This window comes from Colossoma macropomum, unplaced genomic scaffold (genome assembly GCF_904425465.1).
Source record: "Colossoma macropomum unplaced genomic scaffold, Colossoma_macropomum, whole genome shotgun sequence".
Classification (NCBI taxonomy): Eukaryota; Metazoa; Chordata; class Actinopteri; order Characiformes; family Serrasalmidae; genus Colossoma; species Colossoma macropomum.
Genome location: NW_023494789.1, coordinates 6229145 through 6251500, shown reverse-complemented (window position 1 = coordinate 6251500; position 22356 = coordinate 6229145). Strand labels below are relative to the sequence as shown.

At 39.0% G+C, this 22356-nt stretch overlaps 1 protein-coding gene across 1 annotated transcript in view; it reads right to left on the bottom strand.

The window, feature by feature from the left end:
* pkp4 (plakophilin 4) overlaps positions 1-22356 on the bottom strand; it is a 38157-nt gene that overhangs the window by 13992 nt on the left and 1809 nt on the right. The window contains 6 exon segments of the mRNA XM_036569890.1: positions 1485-1902; positions 4211-4407; positions 4724-4846; positions 7472-7506; positions 11412-11524; positions 14557-14690. Of these exon segments, the coding sequence (XP_036425783.1) occupies positions 1485-1902; positions 4211-4407; positions 4724-4846; positions 7472-7506; positions 11412-11524; positions 14557-14685 (1015 nt within the window). The 5' untranslated portion in view covers positions 14686-14690.

The following is a 22356-nucleotide window of genomic DNA, read 5'->3' as shown; positions in this document are numbered from 1 at the left end:
GAAGCTTTCATTGCGTCATTAATCTGAAGAGAAGCAGTCCTACATACTCCCATAAATAGGGCAGTGGAGCAGATCTCAGGCAGCATCTCACACAGTGAGCTTTATATCAGCACAATTTCATGAAACACCAAAACAGCAGCATGTGCGTACACGCACCCACACACATGCATGTGTCTATACACACAAATGCGAGTTCAATGTAAGTGGGTAGACTGTAGGCCAGGGATTCAGGCTGTGTTAAGCACTTGGTTCAATACTGCCAAGGCTTTGGATCAGTGTGTCACAGCATCTGTTACTAAACACACACACACACACACACACATGCAAAGAGTTATAAATATACCAGTGTGAGTAATCATATGTGATGGCATTGCCACATGCCTTAAGGAGCAGATTTTTGAACTTGTAAGAAATGCCAAGAGGCATTTTTGCAATGTTTTACTTCATAATTTATACAGTTTTTAAAAATACTGATTTTGTTGCATGATTAGTTGAAATTATGACTGTCATGATGAATGGATTGAACTTAAAGTTGACTAAAATCATTGTGTTTTGATAATTTGGCATTTTGGTGATTATTTAGCAATTTGTATGATGATAGTGCATAATATTTGCAATTTTAAATAAATGGACTTGATGAACACTCCTATTTTTGATTTATTTTTGCATTTATAAAGTACTGTACGAAAGGTTTAGGCACTTAAGTAACCTATATTTAAAATGCTCTTTAATTAGGCAGAAAGTGATTATTTGCTCAGAACAAATACAAATTTTACAATTAAAACAAATAACATTAATACAGTAGGCAGTGATCGTATGTATGTCTATGTATTCGTTAACCCTTTCCATATTTCTCCTATTAGCAGGCCAATACTAACTTATCATCAAATATACAGTTTGAGTAATCATTGCTTCACAATGTTAAATCAAGTGTGCCAGTCATGGAATTTAACAAATCAGTGAGATGGCTGGGGCTGTCGAGGAAACATCCGGACCCAAATTTTCATTCCCATTTCCTGTTTCCCTGCTACACTCCAGCTACTGTATAGATCTCTGAAATTCCATCAGCAGCACACCTGATTTAATCTAATGCGGATTGATTAGATAAACTAGGTATTGGATTGAGCAAAAAATGTACAATTTATTTGTTGATTTAAATTATTCTATTTTTTTAAATAAATAAAATAATAAAAATTTTGACCAAATAAATGCCCAGATAAATGGCTTTCCATCATTTTCTCAGATGGCCTACGGCTACTGCACAGCACTGTACTGTATTTTTCCAATGAAATATTTTGGAACATTAAAAAGGCATTTCCTTTTATTCTTTATTGAAGTCCATTTTAATCAATTCAAAAAAATAATTTATCAAAATAATCAGTAGATTTCTCAGTTAGTAATATAATCCACAGAGACATCGCGAGTTGAACTGTATGAGAGAAGACAAAATGGTAGAATGAGTGTGATCATGTTGTGGTACCCACCTGTTAGACTGTCCGGTCTAGAAAGAACTATCCTCTCAAACATGTCATAGGCCCGTGCCCCGAACGAGGAGTGTGCGTTGTCGTAAGCATGTGCGTCGTGCTTCCCCAGCGTTCCGTAATGCTGAGGCTGAGCTGTCATCCCAGAACGTAGCAGAGTCGGGGACTCCATCCCATCGCCGTGGCGACCAGGGAAGGTGGAGTGAAGCGGGTCAGGGGCGTGGCTGGAAGAGGGCGGGAGGGTGGTACCAGGGAAGACACTGGGCAATGGGCGGGGCTCAGAGACGATGGGCGATCCGTAAGGGCTTCCCAGAGAGGAGCCCAGCATAGGGTGAGAGGGGGGTGGAGACGGCGCATAAAGAGGAGAAGAGGCACGAGAGGGCACTGAACTAACACGCCTCATTACACGCCCACCTGCCACCTGTGAGACAGAGCACAGACATGCATCTATATAAAAAATATACTTACAGAAACCTTACACTGCTCATCAAAAGGGGACACTTAGCTTTTCAAAATATTTTAATACAAATACAAACTAACATTTTCTTTTAGTTTGTAATGTGACAAATTTATATCGTATTGTAAAACATTTAATCACAATACACCAGAATGTGCTTTTCTGAGAATATGCCAGATGTCGTAAGTACTTAAAGAACACTGACCAACTACATTTTTCGTTAAGAAGAGAGCATAATTAGTCCTGTTTAACTGGAAATAGTTCAGCGCAGTATGTGAAATAAATGAAAATAACTATGCATAGTTTTAGATAGTTTGATAGTAAATGTGGCTTTACTAGTGTCTCTTCCAGCTTATCAAAACCTCAGAAAAACAAAATACTGTGATATGTATTGTGTATTGTGAAAATGTGTTCAAATATCATGCTGAGTTTTTGTCCCATCACCCACCCACATTTGTGAACCACCTTTGGGGCAAAAGATTTTTTTTCTCCCCAATTTGGTCCTGTCCAGTTCCACCCACTAGCCAGGTCTCCCCAAATCACACAATACCACCAGTGCTAGGAGGGTGAAGACCAGCACATGCTTCCTCCACATCATGTGAAGTGAGCCACCACATCTTTTCAAACTGCTGCTAATGCAACATCATTGGACAGCTGAACACACTTGGAGGAGAACACTAATTGCCAATTCTGTTACGTCAGCTAATAGACACCTGCACTGGCTAGTATTGTGCTGAGAGATGATGGGGAGGGAGGGCCATCTTATCCACCTAGAGGCTAATTGTGCTCTTTTGGACTCTCAGTCATGGCAAAATATTTAATATGTGCTTTAAACAAAAAGAAAACTTTCAAATCATTATTTATGCAAAACCTGCCCTTCATACCAAGGAAGACACTTCAATATCCCTTTAATGTTCTGCTCAACCGTTTGGTACAGCACATTTTGAGTCACTATATATGCCACAAAGTGCTATCTCGACCGTTTGGTAGACATGAATATTTAAAAAATTGTGGGGTCAAAAAAACAAAAACAATTGTTTTTATTATCACCCCAAACAAATAAAAAATACAAAATATAAAATTCCATTGCTTTTTTCTTGGTGAGGACATTAAAAAGATATATATAAAACTGAGTATTGGAAAAAATACCCAAAGTATTAGTATACAGGTGTTTTTGTGCTAGCAAACCTTTGCATGTACTTGTTCTTCCGTAATTGAAAAGTAACAGTGAATATCATATCAGAAAATCTGAAAACAAGGAATATCAGATCTGTATCTGTATTGGCCGATACTCAAGGGTTTAAAATAACATTATCAAGTAAAGAAAAAGTGGTATCATACTGTCTCTACTTTCTGCATCAATTTACTATATATATTACAGACACACACACTTTCTAAGCTGCTTATCCAGCCCATATATTATTCACCATTAATTAGGGAAATGTAATTATTATTATTATTATTGTTTCAATATAGAAATTAAAGATGACAACTGCAGATGATAACTTGGTGCCCCTATTTGTTCATGCGCACTTATGCACATAGAGTTAATGGAGATTTCTGATCTTTTCAAAACAATAAACAACATAGCAGATACCACCACAGCCCAAGGCATGTCAAATCAGTGGTTTGATTTCCTATCCAGGAATGCACAATAAGAGTCCTTAAACAAGACTCCCAATGTTATGCTCACCTACCATTGTAAGTTTCTCTAGATAGGAGTAAATATATAAGCACTTATAATAACTGTCATGTTTTATTTTTTTGGCTATGTAGATTTAATCAGTGATGCACTTCTAGAGTTGTATGCTTACACTCATTGCACTTCATTTATAGATTAAAGTGTGACTCTGTGTTCATGCAATGTTTCAACAACAATTCAGAATTGCACTTTTCCACCTACCCCAGAAGTAGTTGATTAGCCAGGACATGTTTGGTGTCCAAATATTACTTCTTTAGTTTTGCGCTGGAGTTACCTCATTAATGTTGCTAACAGACACTAGAACTCAATAGTCACTCAAATCTTTTCCATAAATACATCCCAAAAACATCACTGAGTGAATATCATATCAGAAAATCTGAAAACAAGGCATGGTGTCCTAAAACTTTTGATGTGTACTGTATATGTAAGAGATCTGGTTAGGTCGATGGCACTGAAAATAAATAAGAGATAGTAACAGAGTATTTAATAAGTATTGCAAAGTGTACGTTGGGTAAAATATATGTGTATCAGAAATGTATCCAGCAGAGCAGATACGTGACTGAATCATACCTGTGCTGATGCCTGTCCCTCAGCCCTAGAGCCCATGGCCAGGCTTGGACTACCACTAGGGGCGGAGCTAGTTGACTGCGATCTTCCCTCTGACCTCCTCGGGGTCACCATGTTGCTATAGTAGCCACTCACTTCCTGGTAGCCGCTGTCAGAATACGAGTTCATCTGAGTTGAGCTGCGAGAGTTAGCCGCTGACCCTGAGTGGAACATATATTGGAAGAGAGAGACAGAAGAGAAGGACAAGAAAAGAAGAAAAGAGTGAAGAAACCATCCCATTAATCAAATCCATCAGGCAGAAGTCTGAGATTGTTAATAAATACACATAAAACAGTTAATAGCTGTACTTATACTGGCAAAATAATTGAAACAACTGTGGCAGACTATGTGGGAAATTTACAGTATAATTCCACAATTAGGTGAACAGGGACAAAATACACGAAAGTGTACAGACAGAGATACAGCAGAGACACAGCATTATGGGATGTTCTGAGGAGTGTACTAACGAACCCTCACTTTCATGCAGGGAGATTTGCTCCAGTTCAGGTGAGTATGGTGAGCCTTGAACTCTGACCCCAAACGTGGGGGAAGGGCACTCGTCTGAGACGTGGGGTTTGGACAAACCTGCCGCTGAGGAGTCTGGGAAAAGAAGGGAAGGATTTTGAGGCTATTGTTTGCCAAACTACATGATATACACTCAGTGAGTTAACACAATTCTCAGGCACCATATATGTTTCTGTGTTTTGCTTCTAAGTAGAACATTACTGGTTTGCTGTGAATCGCATGGCATGTGTGACACAGGAAAATGACCTTCAGGGTTGCCCTTGAGATGAAGAACAGCATTTTTCTATTTAAAGGGGCACCGCAAGCTTTGACTTCTTATCACTGTGTAATACTCTATACTACTAAAGGTAGCACTAGGCATGTTTACATGCAGCCTAATAATCCATTAATAATCCCACTAATAGCTCAATCGGAATAGAACGAGTTCACGTAAACACCTCAATCTGAATAGACTAGTCCGATTGAGGCCATTCAGAATACAGTTTCTATCCAATTGAACAAGGCATGTAATCCTGTAAATAGTCCGTTAAATAGAAGAATAATAACCGTGTAAATGCCTGTATCTGATTACATTCCCTATCGGAAAGTTAAAGTCCGTTCCGATCATGTGCGTCATGTCATAGCGAAAGTTTATACCGTTCAACATGGCAGAGCAGAAACTGGTCTGCAGAGGAGACGAAGTTTCTGCTTTGATCTTTAAAAGACGGCGGTGGGATGGGCGTCCAGCTTATGTGTCTCAGAACACGACGTCTTCCTCTCACCGCTTCCTCAATACATGTGAAGTACATTTTTCTGCCATACATTTAAAGCAATTAAAAACACAAGCGTGCTAACTGAAAACTCATCTCACTCTGACTGGACCTCACATGATGCCAGCTGTCATGGTAACGTCTACACTAAGTGGTACTCTAGGCATGCGTTTCATTTTGAATCTGATTACTTGTGATGCGCATATAAACAGAGATTTTCCATCAGACTGCTGAGTAGAGTGAGCAAATAAACACCTCAGTCTAAATCTGTAATCGGAATGTATTCAACCAGATTGGCAAAAATCTGTGCATGTAAACACAACCACTGATCCAATCCAGGTACAGGTATTGGATCAATATCAGTAGAAAATGCTGATATAGGAGAGAAAAAAATAATCTAATCCAATCCTGTAACAAACCTATTCTGAAATTGCTATGTTTGCTATTTTGTTTCTGTGTATTTCTTCATGTGGGATAGTAGAGTGCTTGAGTAGTTTGAGCATGATTGCCTACTTTCCCCCCACCCAATTTAGACATATCCAATGCCACCAAGGCGAACTGTGCTCTCTTGGACTCCAGGCCACGGATGGCTGCAGCATCACCAGGGATCAAACTTGTGATCTTCTCATGATAGGAGATCACTCAGGAGCCCCATGATAGCCTACTTTTAAATACTCATTAGGAGAAGTGCTTCAATTAAAAAAAGCTGTTAAAGCTCTTATAACTTAGTAGTTTTTAAACAAGAACTATCAGATCTGTATCTGTATTGACCGATACTCAAGGGTTCAAAAGAAAAAGTGGTATCATACTGTCTCCACTTTCTGCATCGATTTACTATATATATATTACAGATACACACACTTTCTAAGACGCTTATGCAGCCCATATATTATTCATCATTAATTAGCGAAACGTAATTATTATTATTATTGTTTCAATACTGAAATTACAAATGACAACTGCAGATGATACTGGTGGAACTGGTGTCCCTATTTGTTCATGCGCACTTATGCACATATAGTTAATGGAGATTTCTGATCTTTTCAAAACAATTAACAGCATAGCAGATACCACCACCGCCCAAGGCATGTCAAATCAGAGGTTTGATTTCCTATCCAGGAATGCACAATAAGAGTCCTTAAACAAGACTCCCAATGTTATGCTCACCTACCATAGTTGCTCTGTAAGTTGCTCTAGATAGGAGTAAATATATAAGCACTTATAATAACTGTCATGTTTTATTTTTTTGGCTATGTAGATTTAATCAGTGACGCACTTCTAGAGTTCGCTTACCCTCACTGCACTTCATTTATAGATTAAAGTGTGACTCTGTGTTCATGCAATGTTTCGACAACAATTCAAAATTTCCCACTTACCCCAGAAGTAGTTGATCAGCCAGGACATGTTTGGTGTCCTAAAATTGCTTCTTTAGTTTTGTGCTGGAGTTACCTCATTAATGTTGCTAACATACACTAGAACTCAATAGTCACTCAAATCTTTTCCATAAATACATCCCCAAAACATCCCCCTCTCAATCTGCACACAGCTGAATCCAGATCTTCATTGCTTGCTGCATTCAGAGACCGGGTGAAGTGTTGTTCATTTTTTCAGTTCAGAGCATGCTTTACTGAATCCTAAACCATGTCTGTGTGACCATAACGAAGGCCAGGATGTGGTTGCAGGTTGACAACAATATCCTTAGTTAGTAACAATATCCTAACTAAAGAAGCAAAATTTATATGCCAAACATGTCTTGGGTGATCAAATACACCTGTGGTAAGTGGACAATTTTGATTTTCAATCAAACAATTGCTTTAAAATGCAAAAAGTAAATTTGCCAATGATGGCTATCCATCCAGCAATCCTATACTGGTGCATCCCAAGTGCAGTGTAGCTTTGAAAACGGGACGACCACACACACACAGAATAAAGTCAGCAGTATGAATCTTACCTGCTGATCTCCACAGCAGAGACTTCTCAGAGGAACTGAAGAAAATGAAGGAAGACAAAAGAGCAAGAGAGAGAATGAAAAGCTCCACCAAGTCCCCATCAATCAAATCAAATGACAGTGTATGCTCTCAGCTCCCAGCCAGTCCCCATGCTAGATCAGCCAGTATCTCCTCTGGCTATCTCTGAGGTAAATAAACCACATATCAATCTTCTGCTAACATGCCAGATCAGCCAGCACCATCTCTGGGGTAAATAAACCACATATCAATCTTGTGCTAACATGTTTACAGTCCACAAACTGTAGACAATTCATCTCTCTGAGGTTTATCACAAGGCCTGCCCTGGAAATACTAAATGACCAATAGTGTCAATAGGAAACAAGGGTTTAGTTATGTGTCAGAGCGGAGTGAAGAGCGCTGGCGTGTCCGTGTTGCGAGTGTGAGAGTGTGTGTGGCCCAAGGGATCAGTCTGAATAAACAACATAGTGCAGACGTCACTGTCCGAAGACTGGAGACAAGCGTCTGTTAGTGCCTGCTACTGAACGGCAGCGTGTGCCACCGGGGTGCTGACTCTGCCAGCCACAGAGCAGAATGCAGAAGTGACCAGTCCATGAGGAGGTCAACCCAACAAAGGTCAAAGGTCAAAAGGCACACAGATGGTGAGACAGCCAATAAGAGTCTGACTATAAGAAGCAATCCAAATGGTCAAGCAAGCTGAGACTCGAACAACTGAAAAAACACTCTGTTTCTGACTGAGAGACTTAACTGGCCAGCTGACCATCCAAACACATCCATCCACACACACACAAAAACGGCACTAAGAGTGGGCAATATGGCAAAAATTTAATCAACAAACCTTTCACAACATTTTAGTGGTTAGAAATGGGTAGAGTAGCCACAAGTTATAAGGAGTATTGTTATTAGTTAAATGATGAAAATAATGAATAGTGAATGATCACATTAGTTTGTGTAGATAATCATGACTAATCGCACTTGGTATTTTTGCTGTAATTTAATGTTAAAGAAAAAATTTCCTTATTTTAAAAGCAGTGGATTTTCTTAAAGCCACATGAGAGAACAAAATGTATTTGTTAGAATTTGCTGACATACATATGAATTTTCAATAATTCAACTTGAACATAAAAATCACCAATGAACTTGAAAATAACACATCAATGACATCCATAGTCATCGGATGATGGTTTGAAGGGTCAAACTAGAAAAATGTGTCAAAAAAAATTTGTGCTGTAAATAATTTGTTTTATTAATGTGTTATTAACACATTAACCTTGACACCACTTAAAAATAATACTTACTCAAGTTAAAGTGATCATCCAAACAATTATATCAGTAAGATATGGAAAGTTTTAAGTGAAATGACTACTCAAGTAGCGAGTCTTCACTTCACGATACCTTACACCTGTGTGTGCGCAAAAGTTCCCAAATTATCTTAAGGGTAACAATGTCTTAATATGACTGACCATTGAGCAATAACAGACAACACAACGTACCAACTAACACATTCACATAAACACCAGAATGGGAAAAGCTAATGTTTTCCTGCAGATAAAACAGACCACAGGATAGAAATGTGGTAGAATTTGAAATTTTTCTCCCATGCCTTTCACGTTCAACAAGCTACACTCATGCAAACACTGATACGACTGCTGGTTTCTGTAGCTTATACAATAAGAAAATGTGTCTAAATATAAAATCATATTTAGAAAATGAGACCAGCGGTGACCTCCCTTCACAGAATCGCCCGCTGCTTCAGCCTTTCAGCCCCTGTGGTCGACCTGTTATACAGCATAATCAACACTTCAATTTCACAATACAAGTCCACCCCTACGGCTAGTTCATTGTATGTATTGTGACAGGCTGCATTTGATTGCCGAAACACAGTCAAATAAAAGGTAATCTCATTTTGTTTTGACAGAAGTGTAGGGGTCTAACTAATGACCAACAAAGGCACCAATCAGGAAAAAGAATCTGTGGATGAACGAAACACACAGAATGTGCACTGAATTAAAATACTTAAAAACGTAAAAAGAAAAATGCAGACGATGCACTTTTTCCTTATAAATGTGCTCAAGTGAGAGCACAAAGTATCCTCTACTGTGAAGACTCATATAAGCACAGTTTATTCAAAAAGCATGTAGCACCAATGACCCACCTCTGTTAACAATACACAATATATATCATGATGTTTATTTTTTTAAAGACAAAATGCACCAGCAACACAGTAGCCGTCAAAAGGCTCTGAAAAACTATATTTACAATGATTGTTTGTGATTCAATGTTTGTAAAAAAAATAACCTACTTAAGAAGGACTGAGATCCAAACAGCTACTTGTTACTATGCAATTTAAGCAGTTACAGAAGTGACACTGGTGGTTGTTGTTGTTAACAGGTTTTCTATAATTGATCTTTTTTATATAACATGCAGTTGTTCAGTATTATAAAGCCCTTCAATATAATACTCATGGTGTAAAGTCATTTATAATATCGATAATGATAACACTGTCATACTGCCTACCCAAACATGGCACATTAGCCACTAGCAAATGATCACTACCATTGAGATATTTATAAGCGATTACTAGTTGAACAGAAAATGACCAGGGAATCAAAGCCATCCCAGGCTAAAACTGCTTACTCTGTAGACTGCCTAGCTGAGGTGAAGCCTGCCAGCCAGTACACACAGCGAATCGCAGCATGCAGCTGAGCAAACTCTGAATAGCCTTTCATATAATCAGCCACTTTACCAATCCAAAACACCTCAATTCACTGGCTCACTGAATTTAATGAGAAAAACAGTTCCTGATTAAAAGTGTATTATGTAAAAGTTTATTAATGCTTTTAGCAATTCATAACTGTATAGTCTGAAAGACAGGAGGGGAATAAATGTGCTTAAGATGTCCATCTAATCAAACAGTATTAACAATTGAGGAAATACGGGAAATAGAGATATGAGAATCTTGCCTAAGTCTGTGGGGCTTGGAAGTCAGCTAGGGTGTATTGTGTAGACAGGTTTTTTATTGAAAATATTTCTGGCAGCCACTAGTAAAATAACTCAGAAATGACAACACCTGAGTCTGAGAATAGTAAACAAAATTCATCATATGGAAAGACTTACTTTCAATTTAAGACTTAGGATCAATGACTTTCTAAGGCAAAAGAGATTTATATGCAACTCTGGGAGAGTTATATTCAGGCATATGCTATCAAAAAATTGAACTGGATATATCAATGAAAGGATTTTCTGTATCTCTATGTATTTTTTACTGCATAAATAATTTAGTACTGAAATTGTGTGTGTCGGCTAAGACAAAAGCTTTGTTCCTTTGCTTTTCAATAAAAATAAATTATTAAAATGGTTTATATAATTGTCAAAATTAGTGACTCATATATCTTTCAGGTCCTTGTTATAAAATTTCAGACACTATTGCTGTGCTTCAACAATCTGATTTAAACCACTTGCAGTCCTGGATGGACCATCTACTGGACTTCAACCAAATCTAGAGTGAAAGCAGCTTATCATTTTACTGCCATGTTAAAATCAGCTCGGAAAGTTTCAGACTACCTGCGTAATGTATTCAAAATTATGTAGCTTACAAGATCAAACAAGTTGGTCAAGAGACACTGCAATGCACAGGAGAGAGAGTGAGAAAAATGTCTTGATTGTTCTGCACAGATGGGATTCTGGTGCACAGTCGCAAAAATAACTGCACGTCACTGTGCCATCAACATCTGGTCCACTAGAACTGCAATGACGTCTACAAGCAGGGGTATGCAATTGAAGAAACTTTGACCAAGCCCAAAATTGCTTTTCAAAAAATTTAAATAAGGACTGAACCACTGCCATTTAATTTCAGTGTTGATGCCACGATACCACAGGAACTGGCTTGCGGCTAGTGAAGTAAAAGGAAGATTTACTGTATACCTGTCGCTGGCAGCACCTGGAGACTCTGCCCCCAACCTGCATCGCTCCAGTTGATTTGCCACGATCTGTCTCTCTGCCTCGAGCTCTCTGGTCAGCCGTTCAAACTGGAGCTCCTATGCCGAAGAGTGAAAAAAGGACAAAAAAAAGTTCCCATAGAGAACAGAGCTACTGCAAGCAACTTGTCAGACACGAAACATAACATAAAGTTTCACACTCAGTCCAGCTGAAAACATCTGAAAAAATGATCTTCCTTCACTGCATGCTGCCTCTGTGGCTGCATGACTGGGCTCTCTGGCTATTCTCCCCACTCCTCTCCTCCTTTAGCACAACCCTTTTAGTCTGTTTGTGTGTGTTTCAGTTTGTGACAACTGTGCTGTGTGGGCCTGTCTTTCACTCACTCCCTGAAAACGGCTCATTGATGCAGCTGTTTCAAAAGGACTCACGCATGCACACAAACACAAATACACACGCGCACAGACAGTACGATCGGCTCTGAGAAGTGCTAAGGCGGGTAACCAATCCAAAATCATTTATTCATGTTTGCTTTGAATGTCTACTACAGTGAAGCGCTTTCCTAGACACACTTCCACAGTTCTGACTAGCCTCGAATAGAGTAGTCAGTCACCAAAGGGAATGGCAAATCATTGCAAATCAGTGTTTGTAGGCAGTCAGATATTGTAGGCAGTCAAAAAAAGAGATGTGTTGGCATTTTCTCCATAGAGGGTGAAGTCAGGTTGGTGTGGTTGTGTTTTGTTTTGTGCTGTGAGCTGCCAGTCACAACAAGTCTCCAGCATTCAACACTCTACACTGTCCATGCTGACAAAGCCTGTTTTGTGTACCGACTTCAGTTAGAGCCGAGACTAGAACCACAACCACAAACACACACACACACACACACACACACACATTTACATTACTGTTTCATGAAGGTTTTTCACTGATGTACACATTAAGTTTGGCTAAACACTGTTTTAACTATGCCTAACTCTGACCATAACCTCAGTACAGAGAGTAAACTAGGGCTAGACAATTTTTAGAACAATCTTGCAACTGAAAGCGTTAATATTTTATATTTTTATTGCATTTACTAGAGCTTCACTTACAACTGGCCCAAACTATGGGATTTTTAACATTCTTACCAATGTTGAAAACATGACAGACCCCACACATAATAATGGATTCCCATGATTTTTCTGTCTTTACATGTCCTTCAGTCATCGGTGACCCCAGACTACAAGATATATCCAGAACAAAACATCACAAATTTTCAGATTATGCTCATTAATCAGCGGCCCGACTAATAGTCTCCAATTTAGCGGCATAAAAGTAAACGAAAATATATTCATTAGTTTTTTTACATGAATTACAATGAAATGATTTTTATCCTTTCATTCAGCTGGGCTCTCATTCATTAACAGTCTTTCACACATGATGTCAACACAGTTGACATGATTGAGTCGTAAATTTTGATTATAGTTAATATTTACGACTCTAAATCAGGAGACTGGATTATACACAATCCACAGGATAATCTGTGAAGATAACTGTTTAAGACTAGCCTGAAACTGGGACACCTTTGCAATTGTCAGGAGGGCTGAATCAACCTTAAAATTGGCCTGATTATCCTGTAGTGTGGACCACACAATATGTGATTTGTGTACGTTTATTTAACAAAAACAGTCCTAATTATTTTTTTACATGATAATTTTCCAACCTCTCTCTATTACATTGTTACAGTGCCTTCAAGACTTCAAGACTGATGTATGTAAATCATCTCTGCACTGACAGGCTGCAATGTATTGCACCCCAACCAAAACAGCAGTCCAGCCTGAAACCCTCCTTATAACTTTAATGTGAATAAGCAGAACTGCTTCATTTCCCCCCATTTCCCCCAAAATTAAGACAACGTTGAAGAATGCAGCATATAATTAAAACTGCAGCTCTTGCAATTCGAAAACTGCATTCTTTTAAATTGTGATTTAGTCAAAAACAGATTACTTTTTTAGCCCTACAGTAGACACACACACACACACACACACACATACACACATACACACACACACACACACACACACACACACACACTCACAACACATACTGACAAAAGGAGTAACAATAACTGCTATGTTTCTGTCTCCTGAGGCAACTGATGATGACTTGGCCAAACATAACAGAAATGCATGCAACCACATACACAAACACTCACACACATGTTTTTATACCTTGTCAGGACATGGGGTCATACACATGTCCCATATGCATTACATACAGTAAGGCGCAAAATTTTTAGGCATCAGAGAAAATTAGAAAAGCTAGTTAGCTTTTTATCTGGGCAGAAAGCAATCACTAATATTTGCTAAAAAAATTACAAATAACATTAATATTATATCTAGCCGTTTCGTATATTTGTGGTTAACAACATTTACAAAACATCACTTGTTTTTGACGAATCAATACTTGTACAAACAAGAAATCAACAAGAAATCTGTGTTTTTCTGTATTTATTTACATTTGCATATTCACATGATATATGGCAAAAGCACACATACTGCCAAGCCTACTGTTGTCCTACAGTACACGTTTGTACATCAACAAGCACACATGCATGCATTAATCCTTTAGGGCTGATGCCGTGTCTATTTCTGATCTAATAAAGCCATTTTTTTTGTTTTGTTTGTCTCTCTAACTACCTCTTTAAACAAGAAGTGCATAAATAGGAATATAAAGCACACATCAGACACTCTGATTAAACAAAACAACAATAACTGATTTGATTTCTGATTTGAACTATTTTCTAGACGAACACACTCGTTTGTGGGAAAATCACAGTTCACCCAACAGTAATGGAAGGCTTCTGCATCTTTTATATAGTGATAGAAAACAAAGTAGCATAGAGAACACATTGATTCTACATGCTGACACATTCTACTCTGGCCAACATGGATATGCATGCGCTGTAACTCCTCTGCCGGCAGATTTGAACGAGATAAAGAAAGCTTTCGCAGATAGGGGATTGTTCAACAGGGCTAAGACTGATCTGGGCTAAGACTGATCTGATCTGAAATGACTGTAGTTGTTCATATGATTTTCACTTCCAACAAAACATCTCAAATGTGTATGTATCGGTGCGTCTGTACGCGTTTACCTGCTCTTTGACGGATGCCAGGATGTTAGTGGTGGTCGTTTCCGTCTCCATCTTGCTGGTGCTGGATCCTTCCTTGCAGCTCAGCACCTCCTCCTCCTCTGCTGCAGGCCCCTGTTCAGGAGCAGGCATCGCCCCTACACACACAAACCATGAATTACCTGCTAAGACATTATTATTCACCAGCTTCACAATAAGAGCTTCATCTCAAAATCCGTAATGACCTGTCAACTGCTTCAACTATAGCATCTCTGGCGCGGAAGCCATTTCCAACTTATCAAAGCTGAAATGGCCATATCTGTGTGTGTGTGATTGTAGTGACAGCTCTGCAGGCCTCCACTCTCCACGGCATTAGCTCCGTGCTCCAGAGAGCCAGGAGGCGAAGGAGAAATGTGTTGAAAGTGTGTTCCAACAACCCAGCATGCAAAACCATGCCAAGACAACCTGTTCCCCTCCATATCCCCCTAGCACAACAGAAGGCAAAAACAGCCTGATCAGCATGTGCTCTCTGACCCACCCACTTAAAACGGATATTCCTGAGCTATTCTTCATCTCTAAGCTCATACTATATGAAATACGGAGTAAGCTTGGGCGAGGTTATTTAAGTACATATAATCTTAGCACTTGTTTATTTAACCCTTAAAAGTCGGGGGGGTTATTAGTGTCGTTTTATATACAATTTAAATTAAACAATTTAACTTTGAAATATTAAACAATTTAAATTAAAGCAATTAAAACAAGGTTTTGAAAAGAGTAACAGCTGACATATAATAGAAAACGTGTATTTCTCTAATAAAGGTGGTATTACCTTAATATTAATATATTAAAATATTAAATATTAATTTATAAATATTAATTAATATTTATTGTACGTGTAAAGTCCACTCCCAACGAAAGTGGTCTATAGTGTGTTTTGGAGCATTTACATCTGATTTGCAATTGAGCCTGCAACTCTGACCTTTTCTGTTTGTTTTGATGTCAATAAATCACAACCGTACGGTAAAAACGTAAAAGGTGATTGTTCCTTTACACAAAACAATACATGCACAATAAAATGAACATTTCGTCAAGTTCAAATAATAATAAAATATCTCTTCTACTTATGAACACTGATGTGGTATTGATTAAAAATTTAGAATCTGTGCATTTTTATCACAAAAAAGCTTTATCAGTTAATCAGGTAACTGAATAAAGTATATGTAGTCTATTATTTCAAAAGTGAAATAAATCATGTATTATTGTAACCGGAAGGGTGCCGGTTCGACCCCCTGAGCTGACAGGCTACGACTAAAGTCCCCCTGAGCAAGGCACCTAACCCCCAACTGCTCCCCGAGCGCTGTGGATAGGGCTGCCCACCCCTCCAGGCAGGTATGGTCACTGCCCCCTAGTTAGGGCTGGGCGATAAAACGTTAATGATAATTATCGCGATATAACTTTTCCTCGATAGAGCGATACGACATGTTCGATAAATGTTCAATATAATACACAGTTCTCGCACTTCCACGTTCAGCGAAAGCCTTGGTGGCGTTTTCTACTGCAAGGAAAGCGACACTACTCTGCTGTCGCCAGGAGAGGGCGCACTTCCGAGTTTTTCGACATGAGTAGAGAGGGAGGGGGCCACGAGTAAGATGAGTCTTTAGCAACGGCTGAAACGCGGAGTTATACATTCCCTGTTTGAGCGGAGCGACCGGCGATCTGTTCTACTGTGACCGAGTGTGAGTGACGAGGACAGTCTTGTTACTATACTGTCCTACAGCGAACTCATCTCTTTCCGTACATCCTAACCAGCTTTAGCAGCGTTAAATCACAATCACAATCCTCACAACTACAGCGCTGTTACAGCGCTCGGACAGTCATATTTCAGTATTAGTGCATTCCCAAGCAACGAAAGTGAAAGAAAGAAGTGGGTTCATGTAAATTACAGCTCTGATTTAAACGAAAGTAAACTGAGGAAGCTGTGAGGCATTGGAGAGCGGGAGAGCGCTATCTTTCCAGGCTAGCTGGTTTTAGCAGCTGGCTAACTTGAAGCAGCGCGCTGTCACTGCACAACACGGCGAATTGATGATACTGTAGATCAAACACGACACAAAAGCACCGTTTTCAGTTTAAACGTACCTAAAAAGAGGACTCTGTTTGTCTGGTGTTAGATATTTTGCGGTTCACCACTTAAACTACTACGATAGTATAGAGAAATCCAGTCGTCTAGCTGGTGTCTGAATACTGTGATGCCATTTGTAGCGGGGTAGCCGAGCGCTCGGCACCAGCTAAAAATAATCTGTTTTCTATCTTAAATTATGACTATTACAAAATAGCCCTGCTTTTCCAGCTGGTAAAAACAGCTCACCAGACACTTTCTCCCACTCTCCCATCACAGATTTGTGAAATGTTCCACTGTTTTTTGAGTGTTTGTCGTGTTCAGACCATAAAGGATAGTTTAAAACAGCAATTAACCACCCAGGAGCAAAAACCAGCCTTCAAACTTGAAAGAAATAATGATTTGACATTTATCGTGGTATATATCGATATCGAACGATATGAATTTTGTTTATCGTGATAACATTTTTGGCCATATCGCCCAGCTCTACCCCTAGTGTGTGTTCACTGGTGTGCATGTATGTGGGTGTTTCACTACATGGATGGGTTAAATGCAGAGGTCTAATTCCTCCTTGTGCAAACACAGTATGCAACCTCAGAGAACAGAGAATGTTGATACACGAGCAGCTGTTACCTGCTAGGGGTGGGCAAACTAACGATATTTTATAGTAATCATGATTACGATATGTCACAATACACTTTTCTGAGCATATCATGGATATCGCCAGTACTTAAAGAACTCTGACTAACTATGTTTCATTACAAAGTAGGCATAATTATGCCTGCTTCATTTTGCGAAACACTGAATAAAAATCACTGTAATTAAATATCAGAAAATCAAAATGTCACAATGCATATCATGTATCGTGAATGTACTGTTCACTCCCACTCCAGGCTGTCGTAGATTAACTGCAAGTGTGCTGAATCAACAAAACCAACAAACAAAGATAAACCAATAAATTAACCAAACAGTCAGATACGGACCACCTCTTGCGCTACTTGCGTGAAATAAATGAATGTCAAGGCTTACATATTTTACAGATGTATGATGATATGATTTGTTTCACCATCAGACAGATGGCTGGATTTGACTAATATTCCAAATTGATATTTCATGATGGAGTTAATGTACTGCAGAATATTTAGGTGACGTTGTATTTGTAACCCAACAGAAATAAAGTGCTGTTTATCTGGGTAGTTCTTATTCAAATAGATTTAGTCTTAATTTCTACTCTTCATGAACATTCATGAATCAGCATCAGCACAAATCAACACTGGCAGATATACAGATAAAAAAATCAGACCTTGACATCATCCTACAATTCCCATAGCAGTTCGTCCCTAACATATTTCTGTAGTTTTCCAAAACAAGACAAAAATCTTTCGGGATATTCAAACTACTCATTGAAAAATGTGGATATTCAAAAAGCAAAACAGATTACTTTTCACCCTAACACACACACACACACACACACACACACACACACACACACACACACACACGACCTGTATGACCTGCTGCCCTACATTTGATTTTATCTTGGCCTTTGAGAGCCACGGAAAAGACCGCTACACACCCGCCACACACATATCTACCGCCTACATGTAATATTCCCTGAATACACACCCGGACAATACAAATCAGTGTAAAACGCATAAACTTCATAAATGCCACTCACCCGCTGTGCTGGCATTTGCAAAACTGAAATCCCAAATCCTCTTTAGAAGTCATTAAGTCCCCCACCCACCCCGACGCTGGATTTACTAAGAATTTGCTGTCGTTCAGGACAGCTCTCTGCTGAGTTCAGGACTGGCGAGAAGAGAAGAGAAGAGAAGAGAAGAGAAGAGAAGAGAAGAGAAGAACCAAGGAACAACAAAAAAATATCTGTACCTTATGAGAGTCATCTGACAGTGTGTGCCAGCTCAACACAGAAGCCTCTCTCTTAGTCTATTCTCATTTCCAATGGAGTTATCCAATGGGAAAAAACTTGGCTCTGACCACAAGCACACGCATATATATATATATATATATACACACACACACACACACACACACACACACACACACGCACACACACACACACACACATATTTGTAATCTGTCCTATTGAGCGCACTGAATGAAAGAGGAAAGAAAGGGACCAAAAGCCTATAGAATAAAATCACGAACAGTGGAACTGCTTAGCTATGCACTGCACAATAGCACAACAGTGCACGGGACGAAATAAATGAAGCATTTTGATCCATTACAAGTTGTCCGGATTGCTTAAACGCATTTCCTACCAAAGGATTAGAAACTTCACTCCCAAAACATGACGTTCATGTATTTATTTTTTTTAAAATACACCATCCCTCTCAAAGCCAAAGCATTCTTCATAAAGCTAACAAATCACTGTTGTCGGAAGAAAACCTCACATCTCCAAACTGATAACTTTACAGGAGAAGGAAAAACACACTCTACTTTTAATGTAAGTCAATGGAACCAGACATTTTCCAAGTCATTTTGGGTCGTTTCTTTTAGTCCATTCATCATGAAATTTACAAACAATGTAAAGGTCAATAGGCATTTTCAAATTATGTCAAAAACTGAAAAACGTCAAAAATAGAGATAAAAGTTTTCCTCCGACAACAGTGAAATGTTTCGGATGATCGTACAGTAGATGATAGCACAATATGCCCAACCAACTATACACAATCCTGAAAATATGCAGGTCTCTTGCTTAAGGCTGGGCATTGATCAAAATGTTTCGATATATAGGTACCAGTATCAATGACTTGACTTTGATATTCAGTCCTGAACAACATTTTTTCCAATACTTTCTTTTGAACACAAAAATATTAAGCCAAAAAGTCAAAAGACTGCAGTACAGCTGTTTTGGAACAAAGCTATTTGTATTGAAAGGCTGATTTACACTTCTGTGAATATGTACGTAATCGCACCTGTGGTGGGACGCAGAAAAAGTGTCTAGATAAGTATATCTTAGTTACCTATGGTGGGACGTAGAGAAGATGTCTAGATAAGTGTATCTTACAGTTATCTAGACACTTACAGTTATCTAAACACTGTTTTGGAACAAAGCTATTTGTCTTGAAAGGCTGATTTATACCTCTGTGAACATGTACGTAAACGGGACGTAGAAAAGGTGTCTAGATAAGTGTATCTTACAGTGGCTTGCAGAGGCCACTACATACACGCCTCCAAAGTTTCAACTACTTTTGTGAGACAAGACCCAAACAATTCTTGGAGAGAGGTAAGAAAATGCCAGACTTTCCTCTTCGTTTTCTGTACATTGTGTTTTTTTTTCACTGCCTCCTAAACTGTTAGAAAAAAAGGTGCTGTTCAGGTACATTTTTTGTTTATTAAGGTATAAACAATATAAATGTTCCCTCAGAGGTACAACAGTGGTTTTAGGGTCCAATTGTGAACCTTAAATAAGTTTTTCCAGGTGAAAACCTGGAACCTCATGTTTTAAAACAGAACAATAAAATGAAAAGCCTGCAGATGAGACGGGGTGTGTGGAGTCAAAACAACTTAGAAAATATAATTTCAATGGTACAATTATGTTCCCTGACTAAAGGTACTGAGATGTACCCTTGAGGGTACCACCCCAGTGACAAGAGGGGCACTGCCCCAGTGATGATAGCATAAGTTTATGCCCACGACGGCCACACATTTGCAGAGCCTCTAATGACAAATTTATTTGTATGCAAACTAAATGTGGGCATAGCTTAAACCAGAAATGTATGTTGGGGTTCTTAAAAATGGATAATAATTGGCTGAAACAGATCGCAGAGCAATTAAACAAGCACAGCATACAATTAATGAGAATTTAAGAAGCATTTATGTTAATATCTTGTTTAAGGGAGGCGTTCACACTGTGTTTTTTTCCTGAAGGCGGAAAAGCGCACTGCACAGTGTTTTTTTATCTTGGGGGTTCACATTGCGTTTTTTTTTTTTAATGCTGATTCTGGCTGCTAACCAACAACAGTGTTCTGACTGTCAGCTGTGCATTACACATTTCCATACATACAGGCAGAAACATTAAGTACCACTATTAACTAGCAAATGTGGTGCTGCTAGCAGAAGCTACACTAAAAAAGCTGCTTCATGTTTATTTCATGATTTCAATTGGTGAAAAGCTGCAGTCACTAATTCCTCCTCCATCACAAAGGTCACTGAAGACCCTACCCTTGCTTTGATTGGTCAGCACAGAAAAAATGTTAATTGAACTTTTTTCAACTCTGGCAGCCAAACGATCCACCCAAAGAGAGCTGCACAGGGTGGAAAAACAGTGTGCAAAACGAGTCTCTCCCACTGGAAACAACTGGAAATAAGTGCACTGGTCTTCATTGTGAATGTTTTTTTACTTATTTATGCTGAAAAGGTGTCCAAAATTTAATTTCTGAGTTATGGTACGCAGCTCTAGTCTTCCTGTGAATGTCTAAAAATACAGAAAGAACATTCACTGACTGACTTTACACCAATACAGATGTGGTGTTTACTGAAGAATATTTATGTGCTGTTAAAAAGTAATAGGCCATATTCATCTGCATCATGATAACCCTCATTAAAACGCAATAGAGAAGAACCCACAACTGAGTAGTGCATGCAGCAGACATGGATCATCATTTGGTTATAACAGGACTGTAGTTCAGCTTTCTTTTATGAAATATTTTCTTGGGGTGCAGTTTCATTTGTAGCAGTTGGTTCTACTACTTTGAAGGCTACATCATCATCACCATCCATAACGAAGTCTGGAAACATGGAAACTCAATGATGATATTCCAACAATCCAACAATCCATAATCTGCAAACCCAATATAATTATGTGTGCATCAGTTCATCTCTCACCAAGCATGTCAGTTTGACCCTCCCCAGGATGCATCTGCATGTATCTAATATTTCTATGACTAATGTGATCAATCCGAAGAGTTGCATCCAGTAAACTTTGTGCAGTTCAGACATGCACTGGGTTTTGGTTTCGAGTCCCAGCTGTGCCATCTGCCGTCCACGGTCAGGGCTCCGCAAGAATGCAACTGGATATGTTTTAATTGGAAGGGGAGAATGGCAGGGTCCCCTTTTCCTTCTGCTGCGGGCCAAAGCAGCCAATCTGGCGTCTACAGCACACGGTCTGGCGTCTCGTATAGAGTCGGGCCTGACAAACTCTGCATGGTGGACTATCTGAAAAGATGCACAGGCAGAATCCATCTGCACAGAGGTGTGCGCAGGCCTTTGCCCTCGCAGATGGTGGCGTTCGTGTTGTCACGCAACACAGGAGAGTCCTGATATACTGAGAGCCGTTTGAGTAAATCAGGAGACAGAAATGGATAGCAGAGATGGCGTAACACCACTTTTTCCTTTCCAATACCAATACCGAAACCTTGGCATACACAGATATCAATGCAGATCCAGTATTTTTCCTTTAAATACTACTACGCTTTAAAACGTAAGCGCTTCTCTTAAGATGAGCATCTCAAAGTAGGCAAACTACACTCTCTACTACCTCACAGAATGAAATGCAAAGCTAACAACATCACATCACACAATGGCAGTGTGTGCTATTTTAGGCTAGATTTGTCACAGGATTAGATCGGACTCATTCTTTTTCTCACTTCCATATCCGATACCTACTGATATCAATATGCTAATGGATACCAAAGGTAACGTATGTAATAGAAATGTCACCATCAACCATTAATTCTTTAAGG